This window comes from Cherax quadricarinatus, chromosome 30, assembly GCF_038502225.1.
Source record: "Cherax quadricarinatus isolate ZL_2023a chromosome 30, ASM3850222v1, whole genome shotgun sequence".
NCBI lineage: Eukaryota > Metazoa > Arthropoda > Malacostraca > Decapoda > Parastacidae > Cherax > Cherax quadricarinatus.
This window is the reverse complement of record NC_091321.1, coordinates 12028290-12051120: the sequence shown is the minus strand read 5'-3', so window position 1 is coordinate 12051120 and position 22831 is coordinate 12028290. Positions and strand designations below refer to the sequence as shown.

The 22831-nt window shown below is 43.1% G+C and overlaps 2 protein-coding genes across 9 annotated transcripts in view; both read left to right on the top strand.

Moving 5' to 3' along the window:
• Positions 1-4095: 4095 nt before the first annotated feature.
• LOC128692636 (SET domain-containing protein 9) overlaps positions 4096-22831 on the top strand; it is a 63173-nt gene continuing 44437 nt past the window's right edge. For 2 of the 8 annotated variants that reach the window (XM_053781863.2, XM_053781857.2), the window contains exons 1-2: positions 4163-4363; positions 4694-4887. In XM_053781863.2, the coding sequence (XP_053637838.2) occupies positions 4808-4887 (80 nt within the window). In that variant the 5' untranslated portion in view covers positions 4163-4363; positions 4694-4807. Of the gene's footprint in view, positions 4364-4693; positions 4888-16412; positions 16503-22831 lie in introns of those variants that run through there. The other 6 variants (XM_053781860.2, XM_053781861.2, XM_053781859.2 and 3 more) reach the window with 6 other exon arrangements.
• On the top strand, positions 16512-20153 carry LOC128692635 (uncharacterized). Its single transcript, XM_053781854.2, has one exon. The coding sequence runs from the start codon at positions 17883-17885 to the stop codon at positions 19437-19439; it is 1557 nt and encodes a 518-aa protein (XP_053637829.1). The 5' UTR covers positions 16512-17882; the 3' UTR covers positions 19440-20153.

Genomic DNA, 22831 nt, shown 5'->3' with positions numbered 1-22831 from the left:
GCAAACAAGAGGACTCCAATAGCAATAGTGAGGATAAATTACCAAAAACAACTGGTGGGAGCTCCATTGTTGGTGCTAGGGAGGATAGAAGTAAGACAGGGAAACATGCACCAACAGGGAATACAGTCACAGAAACCCAAGGCAAGCGGAAACCAAGCCTGTGCACATACTATGCACTTGGTATCTGCTGGCATGGGAAATCTGGAAAAACAGATGGGACGTGCAACTATGACCACCCTAGAAAATGCCATGCCCATATGACAACAGGAAAATGCAAACTCCCTTCCTGTAAGCTTTTTCACCCTGAAATGTGTACCTCTTCAGTACAGGAAAGACTGTGCTATAACTTAAATTGCCAGGCATACCATCTAAAGGGGACAAAAAGATACAAAACATCCAGGCCATGGGAAAACCTGGGTAGCCACAGCCACTCAAGAGGGAGAGGTTTTTTAGTGCCAGGAAGGAAAAAAAACTGGCAGGAAATGGCAGAAATCGTACACCAAATCCAGTCATTCCTGGAGTGGAACCACAGTCGATGGCCTCCACTCCAAACCAACAGATACAGATACTAATGCCGGAAAAAAAATCCCCCCCCCAGTACCAACAATACCACCAGTCCGATAACATTCTTCTTTGCAAATATACAGGGTCTAAAGCCAGCAACAAACAACAAAATACCTTTCATCCGTGGACTGCTTGCAGAGGCAAAGGCAATGTTCGCGGCTTTCACTGAGACCCACATAAAGGATCACTTGGACAACGAAATATGGATCCCAGGTTACAACCTATACAGATGTGACAGAGTGAACAGGCAAAAGGGGGGGGGGGTTGGCCTGTACATTGCAGAGTCACTTGTTTGCACAGAACTGCTTAATGCCTCAAATGACGTAGTGGAAGTTCTAGCAGTAAAGGTCGAGAACCAAAACCTAGTCATTGTGGTAGTCTACAAGCCTCCGGATGCAACATCCCAGCAATTCCAGGAACAGCTGTTAAAAATTGACCACTGTCTGGAAAATCTTCCAGCTCCTGCACCCAACATCTTGCTCCTGGGGGATTTCAACTTAAGGCACCTAAAATGGAGGAATATAGCAAATAATATTGTTGCAGTAATAACACCAGGAGGCAGCTCTGATGAAAACTCACACTCACACGAGCTTTTAAATCTCTGCACAAAATTCAATTTAAACCAGCAAATAATAGAGCCTACTAGACTGGAGAATACACTAGACCTCATATTCACTAACAATGATGATCTGATAAGAAATGTCACCATATCAAAAACAATGTACTCAGATCACAACATAATTGAGGTTCAGACATGTATGCGTGGAGCCCCAGACCGACAAAATGAGACTAGTCACGAGGGAGCATTCACCAAATTCAACTTCAATAACAAAAACATAAAGTGGGACCAAGTAAACCAAGTCCTAACCGATATAAGCTGGGAAGATATACTAAGCAACACAGACCCAAACTTATGCCTAGAACAGATTAACTCGGTGGCACTCGATGTATGCACAAGGCTTATTCCTCTAAGAAAAAGGAGGAGTAGATGTAAAATAGAAAGAGACAGGCGCTCCCTTTACAGGCGACGGAAAAGAATAACAGAGCGGCTAAAAGAGGTCAATATATCTGAAATGCGCAGGGAGACACTGGTCAGAGAAATAGCAAGCATCGAACTTAAGCTAAAAGAATCCTTTAGGAGTCAGGAATCGCGGGAAGAACTAAAAGCCATAAATGAAATCGAAAGAAACCCAAAGTATTTCTTCTCCTATGCCAAATCAAAATCGAGAACAACGTCCAGTATTGGGCCCCTACTTAAACAAGATGGGTCCTACACAGATGACAGCAAGGAAATGAGTGAGCTACTCAAGTCCCAATATGACTCAGTTTTTAGCAAGCCGCTAACCAGACTGAGAGTCGAAGATCAAAATGAATTTTTTATGAGAGAGCCACAAAATTTGATTAACACAAGCCTATCCGATGTTATCCTGACGCCAAATGACTTCGAACAGGCGATAAATGACATGCCCATGCACTCTGCCCCAGGGCCAGACTCATGGAACTCTGTGTTCATCAAGAACTGCAAGAAGCCCCTATCACGAGCCTTTTCCATCCTATGGAGAGGGAGCATGGACACGGGGGTCGTCCCTCAGTTACTAAAAACAACAGACATAGCCCCACTCCACAAAGGGGGCAGTAAAGCAACAGCAAAGAACTACAGACCAATAGCACTAACATCCCATATCATAAAAATCTTTGAAAGGGTCCTAAGAATCAAGATCACCACCCATCTAGAAACCCATCAGTTACACAACCCAGGGCAACATGGGTTTAGAACAGGTCGCTCCTGTCTGTCTCAACTACTGGATCACTACGACAAGGTCCTAAATGCACTAGAAGACAAAAAGAATGCAGATGTAATATATACAGACTTTGCAAAAGCCTTCGACAAGTGTGACCATGGCGTAATAGCGCACAAAATGCGCGCTAAAGGAATAACAGGAAAAGTCGGTCGATGGATCTATAATTTCCTCACTAACAGAACACAGAGAGTAGTCGTCAACAGAGTAAAGTCCGAGGCAGCTACGGTGAAAAGCTCTGTTCCACAAGGCACAGTACTAGCTCCCATCTTGTTCCTCATCCTCATATCCGACATAGACAAGGATGTCAGCCACAGCACCGTGTCTTCCTTTGCAGATGACACCCGAATCTGCATGACAGTGTCTTCCATTGCAGACACTGCAAGGCTCCAGGCGGACATCAACCAAATCTTTCAGTGGGCTGCAGAAAACAATATGAAGTTCAACGATGAGAAATTTCAATTACTCAGATATGGTAAACATGAGGAAATTAAATCTTCATCAGAGTACAAAACAAATTGTGGCCACAAAATAGAGCGAAACACCAACGTCAAAGACCTGGGAGTGATTATGTCGGAGGATCTCACCTTCAAGGACCATAACATTGTATCAATCGCATCTGCTAGAAAAATGACAGGATGGATAATGAGAACCTTCAAAACTAGGGAGGCCAAGCCCATGATGACACTCTTCAGGTCACTTGTTCTATCTAGGCTGGAATATTGCTGCACTCTAACAGCACCTTTCAAGGCAGGTGAAATTGCCGACCTAGAAAATGTACAGAGAACTTTCACGGCGCGCATAACGGAGATAAAACACCTCAATTACTGGGAGCGCTTGAGGTTTCTAAACCTGTATTCCCTGGAACGCAGGAGGGAGAGATACATGATTATATACACCTGGAAAATCCTAGAGGGACTAGTACCGAACTTGCACACGAAAATCACTCACTACGAAAGCAAAAGACTTGGCAGACGATGCACCATCCCTCCAATGAAAAGCAGGGGTGTCACTAGCACGTTAAGAGACCATACAATAAGTGTCAGGGGCCCGAGACTGTTCAACTGCCTCCCAGCACACATAAGGGGGATTACCAACAGACCCCTGGCAGTCTTCAAGCTGGCACTGGACAAGCACCTAAAGTCAGTTCCTGATCAGCCGGGCTGTGGCTCGTACGTTGGTTTGCGTGCAGCCAGCAGCAACAGCCTGGTTGATCAGGCGCTGATCCACCAGGAGGCCTGGTCACAGACCGGGCCGCGGGGGCGTTGACCCCCGAAACTCTCTCCAGGTAAACTCCAGGTAAAGTTTTGATAGGTGACCAAGTTACAAAAGTAATGAACTCCAAGTAGATCTGGTCATTTACATTATTATTATAATCAAAGGAAGCGCTAATCCTACAAGGGTCATATAGCTGGTCGTTTACAGTCAATGCTTACCGTTGATTAGCCTTGACGTGCTGCATGTCCCAAAATAAATATATTGTGTTTGCTAATATCTCTCCCAAAATAACAATTTGCACGAGAAACAATTTGTGCAGGGTGAAGACAACTTACTTGTATTTTAAACCATAAAATAATGAGTAATGTCTCACAAAGACTGGACTGTATATTTCGAGTTCTAACTATTGAGAATGACCTCTATGAGGGATCGAAATATATAGCTCCCTCCTCATTTCTACTTTCATTTATATCTCCATGTTTTTTTTTCATTTGCACATACATATAGATACATACTTATCACATGTATACAAGTATCGTTAGATGTGTGGGAGAGGCAAGGCAGAGTGAGCAGACGACGCGGAGCTCAGTAGCTTATAGGTGGTGACGGGGAGGGTGAGTCGCGCTGTAAATGACGTGTTATCTATGTATACATACTAGCTGGGCATGTGTTACGTAGTGCCAGCTGAAGGATGTGCCCGATACTGTGCCAAGGGCTAGCTCAGTGTAGTACTGTGCCCTCACACAAGACTAATGTGCCCTAGTCAGGGTCCCTCACCTCAGGTCTAAGGCAACACAAACTCTTCTTGCAGTTTTGTGATAAAATTCATGAATTCAAGTTGATTGGGCTGGCATATTTTTAAATTTCATTAATGTGAAGTTGTTTTTCCGTAGAACAAATTTTTTAGCCAACTCGAAGAGTTCGTGATAAAAACTCGATAAATACATTTGTTAACTAACGTTATTTACAGTTAATTTTTAAATATATTAATGTCGTAGCATTTACATAGTTATATCTAACAGTCCCGTCAAAAATACAGTAATATATCGTAGTTTGTGTAAATTGTATTGGTATACGAGTGGCTTATCACTAATGGGCGTTAATATAATTAGACAGGTTACCGGAATTCCAATTGAGTTTATTAAGAGGATGTGGAAGGGGAAGCCAAGAGTGTGTAAGTCTTCCAGAATATACCTTGAGACAGTAACCACCGACCGAACACTGAAATGTTGAAGAAATTATCCTCTATTTGGAAATCTTACAAATACCGCTTTGTTCCATGGATTGCTTTCAACTTAAACAACAGGTAACTATTTTGCTAGTACAGCACAATATAGTTCTCACCTGTAAAAGTGATCTCTCTTAACATTTCAGTTTATCTTAGCTTAATTTGACAGCTTTTCCGTACCGTGTTGCACGAGTTTGATTAATGTACATTTACCGACTTGCACTTCCTTTATTCACATATTGAATTAGATTATGACAAAACCTAAGGAACTGGGGATTCATATTACACTGGCTATTCTTTAAGAGGCGGGATTCCGTAGCTGGATTATTATTATTATAGTCAAGGGGAAGCGCTCAACCCGTAGTATACAGCTCCTGTGGGGGGAATGGAGGAACTGGAGCACAAATCCAATTCTCTAGTCTAGAGTAAGAGGCCCTCAACAACGTCAAGGAACCTTCCTTGAGGGGTCCTGTAGCTGGAACTCGGCCCATGTATATAGTTTTGTTTTAAATTAATCGAGTCTGTTCTTCCTTACATGTGCAGTATGTTTGACGGTTTCTTCTGACAACTACATTTTATTTTTTTTTTATTTTTAATCAAGGGTTAGCGCTAACTCTGTAGGTTCGAGCCAAGAATGCTAAGGATAAATCCAACTACTTTGATCAAGAACCCCTCGCTGGCATCAAGGCACCTCCTTGAGGGAAAGTGATTGCAAAAGTTGTAGTTTGATTTGGTACTTCATTCCTGTAGGTTAAACTCAGTGAAGAATGTTAGTTCAATCGATATAATTAAAGGCCTTTGTCAGCTGCACAAGGGTTATTAACGCCGTACTTGCATTAGCCCAACTGAGTATGTCTTCCCGGTTCCTGATGTACATGTCGTGTATGAGTAATGATTGTTTTGATGGGTTTAAAACGGTTGCTTCAGTTGCCTCTGTAACATTTTCTTTTGTTGCGGAGGAACATTTTGGGTAAACTATTATTTGATCATAAGTTCAAATATCACCAACATTTGGTAGTCTGTAACATCTGGATTAATGCTTTGTGTTTGGCTGTATGATGAGGAAAGTTCTTGTTAATATTTGATCATTGTTTTATAAGAATTTTAGGTTGGTAAATTAGTACTCTGTAATGTATCCAGGGCCTTGAAGTGAGTAGATTCGTGTTTCGCACTGCGTAGATTACGATTGTATCAGAGTAGATACTGCTCTTTATGAACTCGTAAGTTGAGGCTTAGTTTAATATGTTTATTATGCACCCCATACCCATCCTGTGGGCGGTAGTCAAAAGATTACAGAGGTACATAATTGGTCCAGGGACTGGACTCCAAAGTTTTGATAGCTGAGCAAGTTACAGAGGTAATGAACTCACAATTTACAAAGGTAATGAACTCACAATTTACAAAGGTAATGAACTCACAATTTACAAAGGTAATGAACTCACAATTTACAAAGGTAATGAACTCCAGGTAAGTCTGGTCACAATCATGACAAGTTACAAAGGTATTTACAGATTACAGAGGTGCGTAATGGGTCCAGGGACTGGGCCCCCAAAGTTTTGATAGCTGAACTAGGTACAAAGGTAATGAGCTCACAAGTTACAAAGGTAATGAATTCTGTAGAATGGTTACTTACGTTTATACTTTGGCTACAATCATGAACAAATTATAGAGTAATGAGCAATTCACACTTCCACACCCGGTCACAACTGTAATGAGTTATTGGTGCAAATATTGATTGTTGAGTCACACACACCACACACACACACACACACACACACACACACACACACACACACACACACACACACACACACACACACACACACACACACACACACACACACACTTTAGTTTAATATCTTTATGCACCCCATACCCATCCTGTGGGTGGTAGTCAAAAGATTACAAAGGTACATAATGGGTCCAGTGACTGGACCCCAAAGTTATGATAGCTGAACTAGTTACAAAGGTAATGAACTCCAGGTAGATCTGGTCACTAATCATGGCAAGTTACAGAGGTAATGAATCAGCTTCACTCCTATACATGGTTACAGTCATGAACAAATTACAAAGTAATGAACCACTGATACGTCCACACCTGGTCACAATTGTAATGAGTTATAAATACAATTTCAATTTCAATTTCAATTACTCAGATATGGTAAACATGAGGAAATTAAATCTTCATCAGAGTACAAAACAAATTCTGGCCACAAAATAGAGCGAAACACCAACGTCAAAGACCTGGGAGTGATTATGTCGGAGGATCTCACCTTCAAGGACCATAACATTGTATCAATCGCATCTGCTAGAAAAATGACAGGATGGATAATGAGAACCTTCAAAACTAGGGAGGCCAAGCCCATGATGACACTCTTCAGGTCACTTGTTCTATCTAGGCTGGAATATTGCTGCACTCTAACAGCACCTTTCAAGGCAGGTGAAATTGCCGACCTAGAAAATGTACAGAGAACTTTCACGGCGCGCATAACGGAGATAAAACACCTCAATTACTGGGAGCGCTTGAGGTTTCTAAACCTGTATTCCCTGGAACGCAGGAGGGAGAGATACATGATTATATACACCTGGAAAATCCTAGAGGGACTAGTACCGAACTTGCACACGAAAATCACTCACTACGAAAGCAAAAGACTTGGCAGACGATGCACCATCCCCCCAATGAAAAGCAGGGGTGTCACTAGCACGTTAAGAGACCATACAATAAGTGTCAGGGGCCCGAGACTGTTCAACTGCCTCCCAGCACACATAAGGGGGATTACCAACAGACCCCTGGCAGTCTTCAAGCTGGCACTGGACAAGCACCTAAAGTCAGTTCCGGATCAGCCGGGCTGTGGCTCGTACGTTGGTTTGCGTGCAGCCAGCAGCAACAGCCTGGTTGATCAGGCGCTGATCCACCAGGAGGCCTGGTCACAGACCGGGCCGCGGGGGCGTTGACCCCCGAAACTCTCTCCAGGTAAACTCCAGGTAAACCCACACTAGTGCGCGCGCGCACATACACACACGAGGGCGCACGCACGGACATGTGCACACGAGGCTGAAGTTATATTTGGTGCTGTTTGGGAGATGTCATTGTCTATATGTAGGGCGAAAAACTAATGTGAAGGACATGGAAGTGATAATGTCAAGAGAATCTCACTTTCTAAGATCACAACAATGTCTCGGCCACATCTGCTAGGACAATGATAGGATGGATAATGAGAACCTTTAAAACTAGGGATGCCAAGTCGATGATTCTCTTCAAATCGCTTCTCCTCACTAGGCTGGAGTATTGCTGTGCGCTATCGGCCCCTGTCGAGGCAGGCGAAATTGCAGGCCTGGAGAATATACAGGGAACTTTCACTGCAAGTAAAAGTACAATAAAGCACCTAAATTACTGGGAACGATTAAAATCCCTCGGCCTGTACTCCTTAGAATGCAGGCGAGAAAGATACATGATAATATACACTTGGAAAATCCTAGAGGGACTAGTCCCAAATCTGCAGACGGAAATCACTCCCTACGAAAGCAAAAGACTGGCAGGCGGTGCAGTGAGTGCACTGAGACAACAGGGGTGCATGAGTACACTAAGAGACAACACTATAAGAATCCCCCCCCCCCCCAGTACCAACAATACCACCAGTCCGATAACATCTTCTTTGCAAATATACAGGGTCTAAAGCCAGCAACAAACAACAAAATACTTTTCATCCGTGGACTGCTTGCAGAGGCAAAGGCAATGTTCGCGGCTTTCACTGAGACCCACATAAAGGATCACTTGGACAACGAAATATGGATCCCAGGTTACAACCTATACAGATGTGACAGAGTGAACAGGCAAAAGGCGGGGGGGTTGGCCTGTACATTGCAGTCACTTGTTTGCACAGAACTGTTTAATGCCTCAAATGATGTAGTGGAAGTTTTAGCAGTAAAGGTCGAGAACCAAAACCTAGTCATTGTGGTAGTCTACAAGCCTCCGGATGCAACATCCCAGCAATTCCAGGAACACCTGTTAAAAATTGACCACTGTCTGGAAAATCTTCCAGCTCCTGCACCCAACATCTTGCTCCTGGGGGATTTCAACTTAAGGCACCTAAAATGGAGGAATATAGCAAATAATATTGTTGCAGTAATAACACCAGGAGGCAGCTCTGATGAAAACTCACTCACACGAGCTTTTAAATCTCTGCACAAAATTCAATTTAAACCAGCAAATAATAGAGCCTACTACCTGGAGGTTACCTGGAGGTTATTCCGGGGATCAACGCCCCCGCGGCCCGGTCCATGACCAGGCCTCCCGATGGATCAGGGCCTGATCAACTAGGCTGTTACTGCTGGCCGCACGCAGTCTGACGTACGAGCCACAGCCCGGCTGATCCGGCACTGACTTTAGGTATCTGTCCAGCTCTCTCTTGAAGGCAGCCAGGGGTTTATTGGCAATTCCCCTAATGCTTGATGGGAGGCTGTTGAACAGTTTTGGGCCCCGGACACTTATGGTGTTTTCTCTTAGTGTACCAATGGCGCCCCTACTTTTTATTGGCGGCATTTTGCATCGCCTGCCCAATCTTTTACTTTCGTAGGGAGTGATTTCTGTGTGCAGATTTGGAACCATTCCTTCCAAGATTTTCCAAGTGTAGATTATGATATATCTCTCCCTCCTGCGTTCCAACGAGTACAAGTCAAGTGCTTCCAAGCGTTCCCAGTAGTTAAGGTGCTTGACAGAACTTATACGTGCAGTAAAGGATCTCTGTACACTCTCTAGATCTGCGATTTCACCTGCTTTGTATGGAGATGTTAATGTACAGCAGTATTCCAGCCTAGAGAGAAGTGATTTGAAAAGGATCATCATGGGCTTGGCATCTCTCATTTTGAAAGTTCTCATTATCCATCCTATCATTTTCTTTGTACGTGCGATCGTGGCACTGTTGTGATCCTTGAAAGTGAGATCCTCAGACATTACTACTCCCAGGTCCCTTACATTATTTTTCCGCTCTATTGTATGGCCGGAGTCAGTAGTATACTCTGTTCTAGTTATTATCTCCTCCAGTTTTCCATAACGGAGTAGTTGGAATTTGTCCTCATTGAACTGGAGAATGGAGACTGGAGAATACACTAGACCTCATCTTCACTAACAATGATGATCTGATAAGAAATGTCACCATATCAAAAACAATATACTCAGATCACAACATAATTGAGGTTCAGACATGTATGCGTGGAGCCCCAGACCGACATAATGAGACTAGTCACGAGGGAGCATTCACCAAATTCAACTTCAGTAACAAAAACATAAAGTGGGACCAAGTAAACCAAGTCCTAACCGATATAAGCTGGGAAGATATACTAAGCAACACGGACCCCAACTTATGCCTAGAACAGATTAACTCGGTGGCACTCGATGTATGCACAAGGCTTATTCCTCTAAGAAAAAGGAGGAGTAGATGTAAAATAGAAAGAGACAGGCGCTTCCTTTACAGGCGACGGAAAAGAATAACAGAGCGGCTAAAAGAGGTCAATATATCTGAAATGCGTAGGGAGACACTGGTCAGAGAAATAGCAAGCATCGAACTTAAGCTAAAAGAATCCTTTAGGAGTCAGGAATCGCGGGAAGAACTAAAAGCCATAAATGAAATCGAAAGAAACCCAAAGTATTTCTTCTCCTATGCCAAATCAAAATCGAGAACAACGTCCAGTATTGGGCCCCTACTTAAACAAGATGGGTCCTACACAGATGACAGCAAGGAAATGAGTGAGCTACTCAAGTCCCAATATGACTCGGTTTTTAGCAAGCCGCTAACCAGACTGAGAGTCGAAGATCAAAATGATTTTTTTATGAGAGAGCCACAAAATTTGATTAACACAAGCCTATCCGATGTTATCCTGACGCCAAATGACTTCGAACAGGCGATAAATGACATGCCCATGCACTCTGCCCCAGGGCCAGACTCATGGAACTCTGTGTTCATCAAGAACTGCAAGAAGCCCCTATCACGAGCCTTTTCCATCCTATGGAGAGGGAGCATGGACACGGGGGTCGTCCCACAGTTACTAAAAACAACAGACATAGCCCCACTCCACAAAGGGGGCAGTAAAGCAACAGCAAAGAACTACAGACCAATAGCACTAACATCCCATATCATAAAAATCTTTGAAAGGGTCCTAAGAAGCAAGATCACCACCCATCTAGAAACCCATCAGTTACACAACCCAGGGCAACATGGGTTTAGAACAGGTCGCTCCTGTCTGTCTCAACTATTGGATCACTACGACAAGGTCCTAAATGCACTAGAAGACAAAAAGAATGCAGATGTAATATATACAGACTTTGCAAAAGCCTTCGACAAGTGTGACCATGGCGTAATAGCGCACAAAATGCGTGCTAAAGGAATAACAGGGAAAGTCGGTCAATGGATCTATAATTTCCTCACTAACAGAACACAGAGTAGTCGTCAACAGAGTAAAGTCCGAGGCAGCTACGGTGAAAAGCTCTGTTCCACAAGGCACAGTACTCGCTCCCATCTTGTTCCTCATCCTCATATCCGACATAGACAAGGATGTCAGCCACAGCACCGTGTCTTCCTTTGCAGATGACACCCGAATCTGCATGACAGTGTCTTCCATTGCAGACACTGCAAGGCTCCAGGCGGACATCAACCAAATCTTTCAGTGGGCTGCAGAAAACAATATTAAGTTCAACGATGAGAAATTTCAATTACTCAGATATGGTAAACATGAGAAAATTAAATCTTCATCAGAGTACAAAACAAATTCTGGCCACAAAATAGAGCGAAACACCAACGTCAAAGACCTGGGAGTGATTATGTTGGAGGATCTCACCTTCAAGGACCATAACATTGTATCAATCGCATCTGCTAGAAAAATGACAGGATGGATAATGAGAACCTTCAAAACTAGGGAGGCCAAGCCCATGATGACACTCTTCAGGTCACTTGTTCTATCTAGGCTGGAATATTGCTGCACACTAAAAGCACCTTTCAAGGCAGGTGAAATTGCCGACTTAGAAAATGTACAGAGAACTTTCACGGCGCGCATAACGGAGATAAAACACCTCAATTACTGGGAGCGCTTGAGGTTCCTAAACCTGTATTCTCTGGAACGCAGGAGGGAGAGATACAAGATTATATACACCTGGAAAATCCTAGAGGGACTAGTACCGAACTTGCACACGAAAATCACTCACTACGAAAGCAAAAGACTTGGCAGACGATGCACCATCCCCCCAATGAAAAGCAGGGGTGTCACTAGCACGTTAAGAGACCATACAATAAGTGTCAGGGGCCCGAGACTGTTCAACTGCCTCCCAGCACACATAAGGGGGATTACCAACAGACCCCTGGCAGTCTTCAAGCTGACACTGGACAAGCACCTAAAGTCATTTCCTGATCAGCCGGGCTGTGGCTCGTACGTTGGTTTGCGTGCAGCCAGCAGCAACAGCCTGGTTGATCAGGCTCTAATCCACCAGGAGGCCTGGTCACAGACCGGGCCGCGGGGGCGTTGACCCCCGGAACTCTCTCCAGGTAAACTCCAGGTAAGACTTGAACTTCCTCTCAGCATACATAAGGGATGGGGGGGGGGGAATTACCAATAGACCCCTGGCTGTCTTCAAAAGGGAGCTAGACAGGCCCTGATCCACCGCGAAACCTGGTCATGGACCGGGTCGCTGGGGCGTTGACCCCCGAAACATCCTCCATTTATACTCCAGGGTCATGAAGGGGGACGGGGAGAGGTGTGGAGTTAATTTACTGCTAGTTGAATTTCGTAAGTTTGGAAAATGGCGAGGTCCAAGTTATTTCAGAGGATTCTTAATATAAAAGGTTGGGAGTGATGAGTAGGTCTAGACTAGAGGGTCGATAAGTGCTTTATATGCGTGTGCTTGGGAGCAGCATTGAGAATGGCTTGAAATTTGTGTAGAACCAGAGAATAATTTTGTGCTGCGCTCTCAAAAAAAAAAAAAAACAGTCCACGTAAAATGGCCATATTGCGTAAATTGGTTATCGGTATACATAAACAGTTTATTCTTAACCAAGAAGTTGCTGGTTGGGAGTTTAAAGATTAAAAATCTTGTTTGAATAGTTGATGTGATAGCCAAGGCTCTCTTGAAGGCAAGTGTTCAAGGTTCAACTGAAAGAAGATTTACGCAAGTTTCACTAACTTCCTACGTAAGGCAAGAGTAAGATGGATCGATTTGAGGCTGGTATAGATAGGTCTTTGGATGTAGGTAAGGTGGCAGTTTTTGGTGAATTCATATGGGCTGTTATATTCGCCTTTCCTGAAAGCATATGATATTTGACGGGTTTTAATAGTTCAACTCTCGCAGCCCGGCCTGAAGTCAGAATTTTCCTTGTTTACTAGCTCATTGGTAATCACAACCTGATTGATGTTACTATAGGATCTCATCTAGTTGCCTACTTTTGTTTCAGAAATATTTCTTGTATCGACTGGTAGAAGGTAGTAAGAGTGTTTAATACAAATGTTGATACTGTTTTCCACTTGTGCTTGTGGTATCCCTGCTTTTCGTTGGGTATATTATACAATTTCTAATGTATCTCTCACCCCTGCAAGTAACTGTGAGAGTATGTAGATTTGGGACTGAAGGCAAGAACAAAGTATAGTTTGCTGGGGGCAGAATTCATTTAAATCGCTTGTTCTCTCTTGGCTGGAATATTGCTGTACCTTAACATATCCGTTCCAAGAAGGTGAAATTGCAGATCTAGAGAATGTACGGAGAACCTTTACTGCACACACATAAGTTCTATCAAACACTTCAACTACTGGGAACACTTGGAATCAGTTGACTTGTACTCGTTGGAACGCAGGCAAGAGAGATATATCATAATCTACACTTGGAAAATCCTAGAAGGAATGGTCCTGGATCTGCACATAGAAATCACTGCCTACGAAAGTAAAAGATTGGGCAGGCGGTGCAAAATACCCCCAATGAAAAGTAGGGGCGTCATTGGTACACTAAGGGAAAACACTATCAGTGTTTGGGGCCCAAGACTGTTCAACAGCCTCCCACCATGCATAAGGAGAATTACCAATAGGTCCCTGGCTGCCTTCAAGAAGGAACTGGACAGATACTTAGTGCCGGATCAGCCGGGCTGTGGTTCGTACGTTGGACTACGTGCGGCCAGCAGTAACAGCCTGGTTGATCAGGCCCTGATCCACCAGGAGGCCTGGTGGTGGACCGGGCCGCGGAATACCCTCCAGGTAGACTCTAGGTAGGTAGGCCATGGATGAATTGTGAACAAGAAACTTTATTTTTGGGGGGCATAATAGTATTTCCATGAGTGTGTAAGAAAGGCGTTCCCCCCTCAGTACGTGTTCCTTGATGCTGGTGAGGGGCTCTTGATCCAAGGAATCAGACTTATCCTACCCTAACTTGGATCGATCCTGATTGCCTCACATTCCCCAGGAGTCATATGACTTCTTTCGGTTTAGCACTTCCCCTTAATATAATAAAAAATATAATATAAAAATAATAATAGTGTAAGTTTAATATATCAGAAAGTTCCTGGGGTTTAGCAAAACACGAAGAATTCGCAAGCGGAAAAGGATGGGAGTATTGGGCGGCCTAAAATGCTGTTAAATATCGTCCATACCTTTGAGTTCAAAGTGGTTCACTTGGCAATGGTTTCGAAGATCAACGTCCAGTCCCAGAGTCGGCCTTCTGGCGAGTGACCTGATCAACCAGAAGGTGGGGTGTCATAGGAAGAACTAGGAGGAAGGGAGGCCAGGAAGATGGAGTGGTATAGGAAGAACTAGGAGGAATGGAGGATAGGAAGGTGGAGTGACATAGGAAGAACTAGGAGGAGGGTGGAGGGCAGGAAGGTGGAGTGCCATAGGAAGTATTGTGAGAAGGCTGTTGGTGCTGATCAGTTCCGGATCAGCCCGGCTAATCCGTAACTGATTTGATCAACTTATAAAGTTTCATCTTATTAACCCTACTGGGGACTAGTTCCCAGGCCTTTCGTGCATCCATATGCTCTTGCGCTACCGTCCATAGTATGAATATGGGTGCACAATAAACTAGCTGCTTCGGCAGCAAAATCTAAAAATCTTGAGGTAGCCAGGTGTCTCTTGGTAATTCCTTTTATGGATGAAGAGTGTTGAAGTCTTAGTTCCTTTACACTTATGCTTAAAGTACTCATTTCATCCCTTTTCTCTAGTGTCACGTTGCACCGTCTGCCAAGCCCCTTGCTTTCATAAGGAGTGACTGTGTGTACAGATTTGGGACCATTATCTCTAGAATTTTCCAGGTGTAGATTATGATTAATCTTTCTCGCCCACGTTACAAGGTGTACAGAGGTGTACCATTAATCCAGACCCTGTCATTACCAACCCAAGACTCGTTAAGATCCCCCCATACCCTGTCCCTACTACCCCAGACCCCGTCACTATCACCGTCACACCCTGTCACCACCACCCACACACCCTGTCACCACCACCATTTCCAGTTAGCGTCACCAGCGTAGTTAGCTTTCCATATTTCTTAACTTTTCTTGCCTGCTCATAAATGTCCTAATTTCCTATCATCAATCTATTTTGGTACTCTATGATTGGAAGTTCCTTGGGTGAGGCGCAGTATATTCCTCCATCCAGATGAAAAATTTAAAGACCTCAAGAATATATATTTAGAATTTCGTACCCCAAGCTTTGCCCTCTCGTACATCATTCTCTACAACTTGCCTTATTTATTCCTGTGGATTTTGGGTTTACACAAATAAATTAGTTTCAGTGGCCAACTGCATAAATTTTAAGATTTGCAGATTGCGCTATTACAAACTACGGGTCAACGACCCCCAGGCCGCAGGGGCGCTGACACCGAAACCCTCTCCAGGTGTGTGTGTGTGTGTGTGTGTGTGTGTGTGTGTGTGTGTGTGTGTGTGTGTGTGTGTGTGTACTCACCTATTTGTACTCGCCTATTTGTGGTTGCAGGGGTCGATTCACAGCTCCTGGCCCCGCCTCTTCGCTGATTGCTACTAGGTCCTCTCTCTCCCTGTCCCATGAGCTCTATCATACCTCGCCTGTGTGTGTGTGTGTGTGTGTGTGTGTATTATATATTTATTTATTTATTTATTATATAATGTTGCATGCATGAACAGAACACTTACATCTAAATATTCATTTGCACACTTCACACCTGCCTCTCTCCTTTCTCCCATTTATTGTGTATTTTATCCAGCTTAATACCACGCTATAATTTATGCTGCGCTGTCACTAATAGATATATAACATTTATTGTATTGGAATACAATCAGATGTCTATAATGCACTCGTTTTTACACTGGAACGCGGGAAGGCGTCAGCAGAATGTGTTCTTTAATGGTAAACTATCAAATAAACCCAACATTAGTTCAGCAGTTTAGCATAGAGAAATATGATAGTTCTAGGAAAATATACTTAATGTTTGTTAAGTATTATTGTTCCCAATAAATATTTTGTGGGTGATATACAGATTTCTTAAATATTTTTAAAGAAACATTGTTAATTTGGACGAAGACCAGGCATATGCTGTGTCAAGTTAAAGTTAGCTTGGTTAGTCAAGGAAGCAGAGACGAGCTTATGCACTTTCTTCCTTGCAGACTTCGCCTTCACATATGATTAGTCTTGTCAAGGAAGCCTTCACTTACGGCCAAACATCAGGGGGGAAAACCATCGTGGAGTGAAATGTGGTGAGCACCCGTTTAAATCCTTTGACGAAAATCTGTGAAATACTTCCTGCCATGCTGAGTCAAGCCAGTTGACGGTCACCATTGCGTGAACCCATGTCGCCATATATGGCACCCCTGTTGCCCTCAAGGAACATTAAGTTTCTATAGAGTAAGCCATACGTTGTCAGGCGAAGTGTTATATCGTCAGGTAAACCCCACGGTGCCATATACAGAAGTAATATGGACTCTTGAACATGATGTTGCTAGAGTGAAGAGTGAATCCTTTGTTGACATGGACAGAGTTGTATAACCTCCATTGAAAACTCCATGTTACCATATGCAGTGTGTTTGTTCTTATTTGAAACTCTATATACTGGAAAATTTTCGGTATGTTCTGTAATTTATTTCAGCATTATCATGCATAGTTTTGTATGATCTCGTGATTGTCGTGCTATGTTACCTTGTGTAAGCCTGAAGTGACTTCAAAATACCATACACAGAGTTGTATGGCTTTTAATGGAAACCTTTCTGCTACTGGCCTGTGAAACCACTGAAGCCTTCACCTAACCTACCAACCATAACTGAGACTATATGTCTTTCAGTGAACCCTCAATTTACCGTGCAGTGCTCTGAATTGTAAGTTTTAAGTGAATCCTGCATGCATGCATTTACGTTGTACTAGTATAATTTAGAGAACTCAACGCCATTAATTGCACGACACGACTACAGTTAGCCCTAAACGAAAGACTACTGTAGTCGACACACTTGTATGCCATTTGTAATAAACTCCTATCAGTGAACTTACAAGATCTTACAAACGTAGAGTACATTTTAAAGTAACGCTAGACCATGCACTATTTTAGTATTGAATGATTCTTGTGTTTGGAACAGTGATACTTTTATATACAGTTGAGCTTATGGTATAAGCTATGATTTATAGCGACACCGGCGATGCAATCTCGCTCGCTGCCAAATATTAGGCGAGAGGCATTCAGAATTTTCGCTGATATATGGTTTGACGTCAGAAGTGCTTGATTTACCAGTCTTATGCTTACCGTGAACTCGTGTGGCAGAAAGTATGGGAGACGAGAGAAACTGTGCCAATATGTTTTTTGGTTAGTTATTTCTTTAATTATATTCTATGTGGGTGGGGGGACGAAACTTTAGATTCATATCGAGTTTAGTACATTTTTGCGAGTATTTTTTTTTTTTTCATAGCGAATATACAGATCATAAGACGAAGGCCAGTGTTGTCATTCGGATGATCTGTACACTACATAACATGAGATACATAAGCGGTTAGATTGTTTATAAGCCACCATGATAGAAGTCGGCGTGCAAACAGTTACTGTTTAGTAGTTAGATCATTACATAAAAGTCCCAAGAAGATTAAGCAGCACAATGCCACCAGTGAAGAAATTGAATACTTTGAGGGACATGTCCATGGAGAGGGTATGGCGATGGTTGTTCCAGTGTGTGAGATGCCCATTAGCGTCTGGAAATCATCGCATCCCTCTGCGTAAGTACCTCCTCTCCTCACTATGCCCGCTTCTCCGGCAGCGGCTGCTCACCCTCATCTTCAATGTGAAGAGAAGTAAACTCTTCATAGACACGAAATGCAAGTTGCTGCAGGTGTTGGGAGACGACACAACGCATTATGTCGACTTTACCCAAGGAGGCTCTGCATTTATCGAAGAGATGATGCACTTTTATAACGCTCTAAATGTTGCCTCTCTCTTTAATCTCACTAGGTTGGGCGCAATATGTGACGTGAGGCACAAGACTGATCAAAGGTATATATCTACTATTAATAAAACCTTTTACTTATCACTGGAAAAGATGCGTAACTTGCGATGGCTTACACTGGGTGGCATATGTGATACAATCGTCATGAAAATTTTGGGTACAAACTGTCGTCACCTGCAGCATCTTGACATTTCCGATTCTCTGACGGTTAATGACGAGGGTGTAGCAGCCTTGGTTCTGAGTAACTCTCAGGCCCTACAAGGGCTAAACCCTCAGGAAATTGGTCGTCAAACACTACCACTCAATCCCTGTTGCTCAACTCTCAGTTTTGTATGTGTGAGCGGCACCCAAGTGGGTGGAATAGGTGCGGCACTGCTTCTTCATTGTCTCCCAGGCCTGACCTCCCTAGGGAGCTACCCTATTACTTGCTCTCTCACTAGGGTCATTGAGCTGCTTCAGCCGGAGGAAGGGTTGAGGCAGTTCAAGCTAAACAAAATGTGGGATGCAGATATCTTGCCACATCAGGCCACTTTGTTAAGCATAGCTTGCCCTGACGTAACTGCCATTTTTACCCACGAAGCTTCATTACCTTCACTGCATTTCCTCTTCCCTTTTGAATATCTATCTGTTGATATTGACTTCAAGTACAGTGTTAACTCTCTGTACAACTATCTTGTAATAAGAGGAGAGACACTAAAGCAACTTATCCTCGTCGATAGTATAAATTGTCCTCTCGACCTTACGTGGCTAGTAGAATTGACTCCAAACTTGGAGCGTATTGAAGCCACCCTGGAGGTCAAACATATGGCAGTCACACAAAATTGGAATGTCCTTAGCGTGGCGACAGTTACAGTTGATTCCTCTATTACCATCATAAACTTACTGACTCGCACTCCTAACCTGCGCTCTCTTGAACTAACCTTCCTTGAGAGTATGGGCAATGAGGAGACGTACAGGTGTATCAACGACGAGCTGCTGCTCCGCATCTTGACGGCTGGTGGCTTGAAAAAGGTAGAAAAGTTGAAGATAAGTCAGTGCATGATCAGCACTTACGGCTTGGACTGTCTCCTACAGTACTGTCCTGACCTGCAGTACCTGGCTCCTCTCGTGTGCTGGCCAAATATTACACGTTATGAAGTGGACAAACTGCTCGCCAAAACAGCTGAGAATAACTGGTTGTTGAGAATAGTGATGCGCACAGACTGGGAGTAAACAGTATCAGATGTGGTGGGCTGGATCATTTGGTGGAGGTGGTGAGAGGAACATGAACATCATTAATGCTCAGTGGTGACGTGTACTTAGCTCTGTGAAGACCTGTTTGTGTGCTCTCTGTGAATCTGAACCAGGATGCCCTCTCTTGAGCAACTTTACCAGCAGCTGAGAGAAGAGCTCAGAGTTGCTAAGATGGAGATACGGCGATTAACGGAGGAGAACAAGAGGATTAGTAGTAATCCTCCTGTTGTGAGTCCCCAGGTTAAGAGGGGAGCTTGGTCAGTGGCCGGGCAACATGGAACCAAGCTGAAGATCAAGAAAACGGTTGGGGAGGCAGAAACAACGAGAAACCAGAAGACTACCGTGGAAACTTCCAACCCATTCTCGGTGCTACCTGACGAATGTGATTGTTCTACTGGGAATGCCACAACGAGCACCAAAGAAGCATTGGCAGATGTGAGTAAGACATCCCTAGAAACCCCAACGAAGACCATCGAGAACGTCTTGACGAATTCTACAAGTGGTGTAATGCTACCTGGCGAATGTGAGTCGACTACTCTGAGCATCACGACGGACGACGCCAAGGAAGGTAAAAACATTGTTGTTGTTGGGGATAGCCAGATTAGGTACATGGATAGGGCATTCTGCTTGAAGGATAGGAGTAGGAGGCAGAGAGTGTGTTTTCCTGGGGCTGGGATGAAGGATATTGTTAGCCGTCTGGATGACATCATGAGAGGTAATGGGAGCAATCCTATTATCTGTCTCAGTGCTGGAGGCAACGATGTTGGCAGACGTAGGAGTGAGGACCTGATTAGCAGGTATAGGTCAGCAATAGAGATAATTAGGAGGAAGGGTGGGAAACCTGTCATATGTGGCATTTTGCCAAGGAGAGAAGTTGGAAATGAATGGTTGTCCAGAGCAATTGGTGTCAGTTGCTGCCTGAACAAATACTGTAAGGAAAATGCGGTAACATTCATTGACAACTGGGACCTCTTCTATGGCAGAAATGACATGTATGCCAGGGATGGGGTTCACTTATCTAGGTGTGGGGTGGGAGCACTGGCCAACGCAGTGGAGGGAGCTGTTAGGTCTTTAAACTAGGAATAGTTAGTGGTATGGGTTTTTGCGGGAAAACTGTGAAGTCGCAGGGTAGTAATACGAGTACTAGGAGAACTAGTAATAGGCAAAATGAGGTGGATATTGGAAAGCCAGTGGCACTAATTGACAAGGACAGTAATAGGTTTAGTGGAATAACAGAAAGGAGCAGGAAGGGTAAAGAGAGAGGAGGGTCTTTAAATATTTATTACACAAATAGTCGCAGTGCTTGGAATAAGATGGACGAGTTGAGACTAGTTGCTAGTGCAGGTAACATAGATGTATTTGCCATTACTGAGACGTGGTTTAATTCAAAAAGTCGGGACATGCCTGCAGAATGTCACATTCAGGGTTTTAAATTGTTCCAAGTAGATAGAAGTATCGGGAAGGGGGGGTGGGGTGGCATTGTATGTCCGAGATCGCTTGAACTGTTGCATAAAAACTGGTATTAAGTCTGAAGTAACACATACAGAGTCTGTTTGGATAGAATTTTCAGAGGGGCATGAAAAATTAATTTTAGGTGTGATATACCGTCCCCCAAATTTAGATAGGGACCAGGGGAGACTACTATGGGAGGAAATTGTTAGGGCCACAAGGCACGATAATGTAGTAATTCTAGGAGAGTTTAACTTTAGTCATATTGATTGGAATTTCTTGACTGGGAATTTAGAATCATACGACTTCTTAGAAGTAGTTCAGGATTGTTTTTTGAAGCAGTTTGTGACAGAACCTACAAGGGGTAATAACCTGCTTGACTTAGTTCTGGCAAACAATGAATCCCTTGTTAATAATTTAGAAGTTTCAGAGGAACTGGGTGCTAACGACCACAAATCAATTACGTTTAGAATTGAATGGAAGTATGATAGTAGGGATAACTCAGTAACAGTCCCAGATTTTCGCTTAGCAGATTACGATAGGCTTAGAGAACACTTATCTTTTGACTGGGATAACGAAGAGAACTATCAATATGACAGTTTTCTGAACACAATACATGCTGCTCAAAGAACGTTTATCCTTTATAAAGAAATTAGATCAAATAGAAATGACCCAAAATGGATGAATAATAGGCTGAAATATCTACTAGGGCATAAGAAAGGAATTTATAGGCGTATCAAAAGAGGCGAGGGTCGTCTTATGAATTAGTATATTGACATTACGAGGGACATTAAAAAGGGGATAAGAAAAGCTAAAAGGGACTATGAAATTAAAGTTGCTAGGGATTCTAAAACTAACCCAAAAAGTTTTTCCAGGTATATAGAACAAAAGTTAGAGATAAGATAGGTCCCCTTAAAAATAACTATGGGCATCTTACTGACAAAGAGACTGAAATGTGCTCGATTTTAAATAATTATTTTCTCTCGGTTTTTACACAGGAAGACACTAATAATATTCCGGTAATTAATTTTTATAGTGGGCCAGAAGATAAATTATGTAACATCACAGTCACTAGTGAAATGGTTGTGAAGCAGATAGACCGACTGAAGCAAAATAAGTCACCGGGTCCTGATGAGGTTTTTTCAAGGGTTCTAAAGGAATGCAAAATGGAAGTCTGTGAACCATTAACTAATATTTTTAATTTATCTCTTCAAACAGGTGTAGTGTCTGATATGTGGAAGATGGCTAATGTAATTCCTATTTTTAAAACGGGACAAGTCGTTACCGTCAAATTACCGCCCAATAAGCCTGACCTCAATTGTAGGCAAATTACTAGTCAATTATAGCTCAGATTATAAGAAGCCATCTCGATAAGCATAGCTTGATTAATGATACTCAGCATGGATTCACAAGAGGCCGGTCTTGACTAACTAATTTATTAACTTTCTTCAGTAAAGCTTTTGAGGCTGTTGACCACGATAAAGAATTTGATATTATTTACTTAGATTTTAGTAAGGCATTTGATAGAGTTCCGCACCGAAGACTGTTGAAGAAAGTAGCAGCTCATGGCATTGGGGGAAGGGTGCTCTCGTGGATCGAATCATGGCTCACAGACAGGAAGCAGAGTGTGTCCATAAATGGGGTTAAATCCGAGTGGGGATCAGTAACAAGTGGCGTTCCACAGGGATCAGTCTTGGGCCCGTTGTTGTTTATAATATATATCAATGATCTTGATGAAGGAATTACTAGTGATATGAGCAAATTCGCCGATGACACGAAGATAGGTAGGATAATTGATTCAAACGTAGATGTTAGGGAACTTTAGGAGGATTTAGACAAACTCTACTCTTGGTCAGAAAAGTGGCAGATGCAGTTCAATGTAGATAAATGCAAGGTTCTGAAGCTCGGGAGTGTCCGTAACC

Coding starts and splice junctions, on each gene's coding strand:
- LOC128692635 (XM_053781854.2), top strand. CDS start 17,883: ATGCCACCAGTGAAGAAATTGAATACTTTGAGGGACATGTCCATGGAG.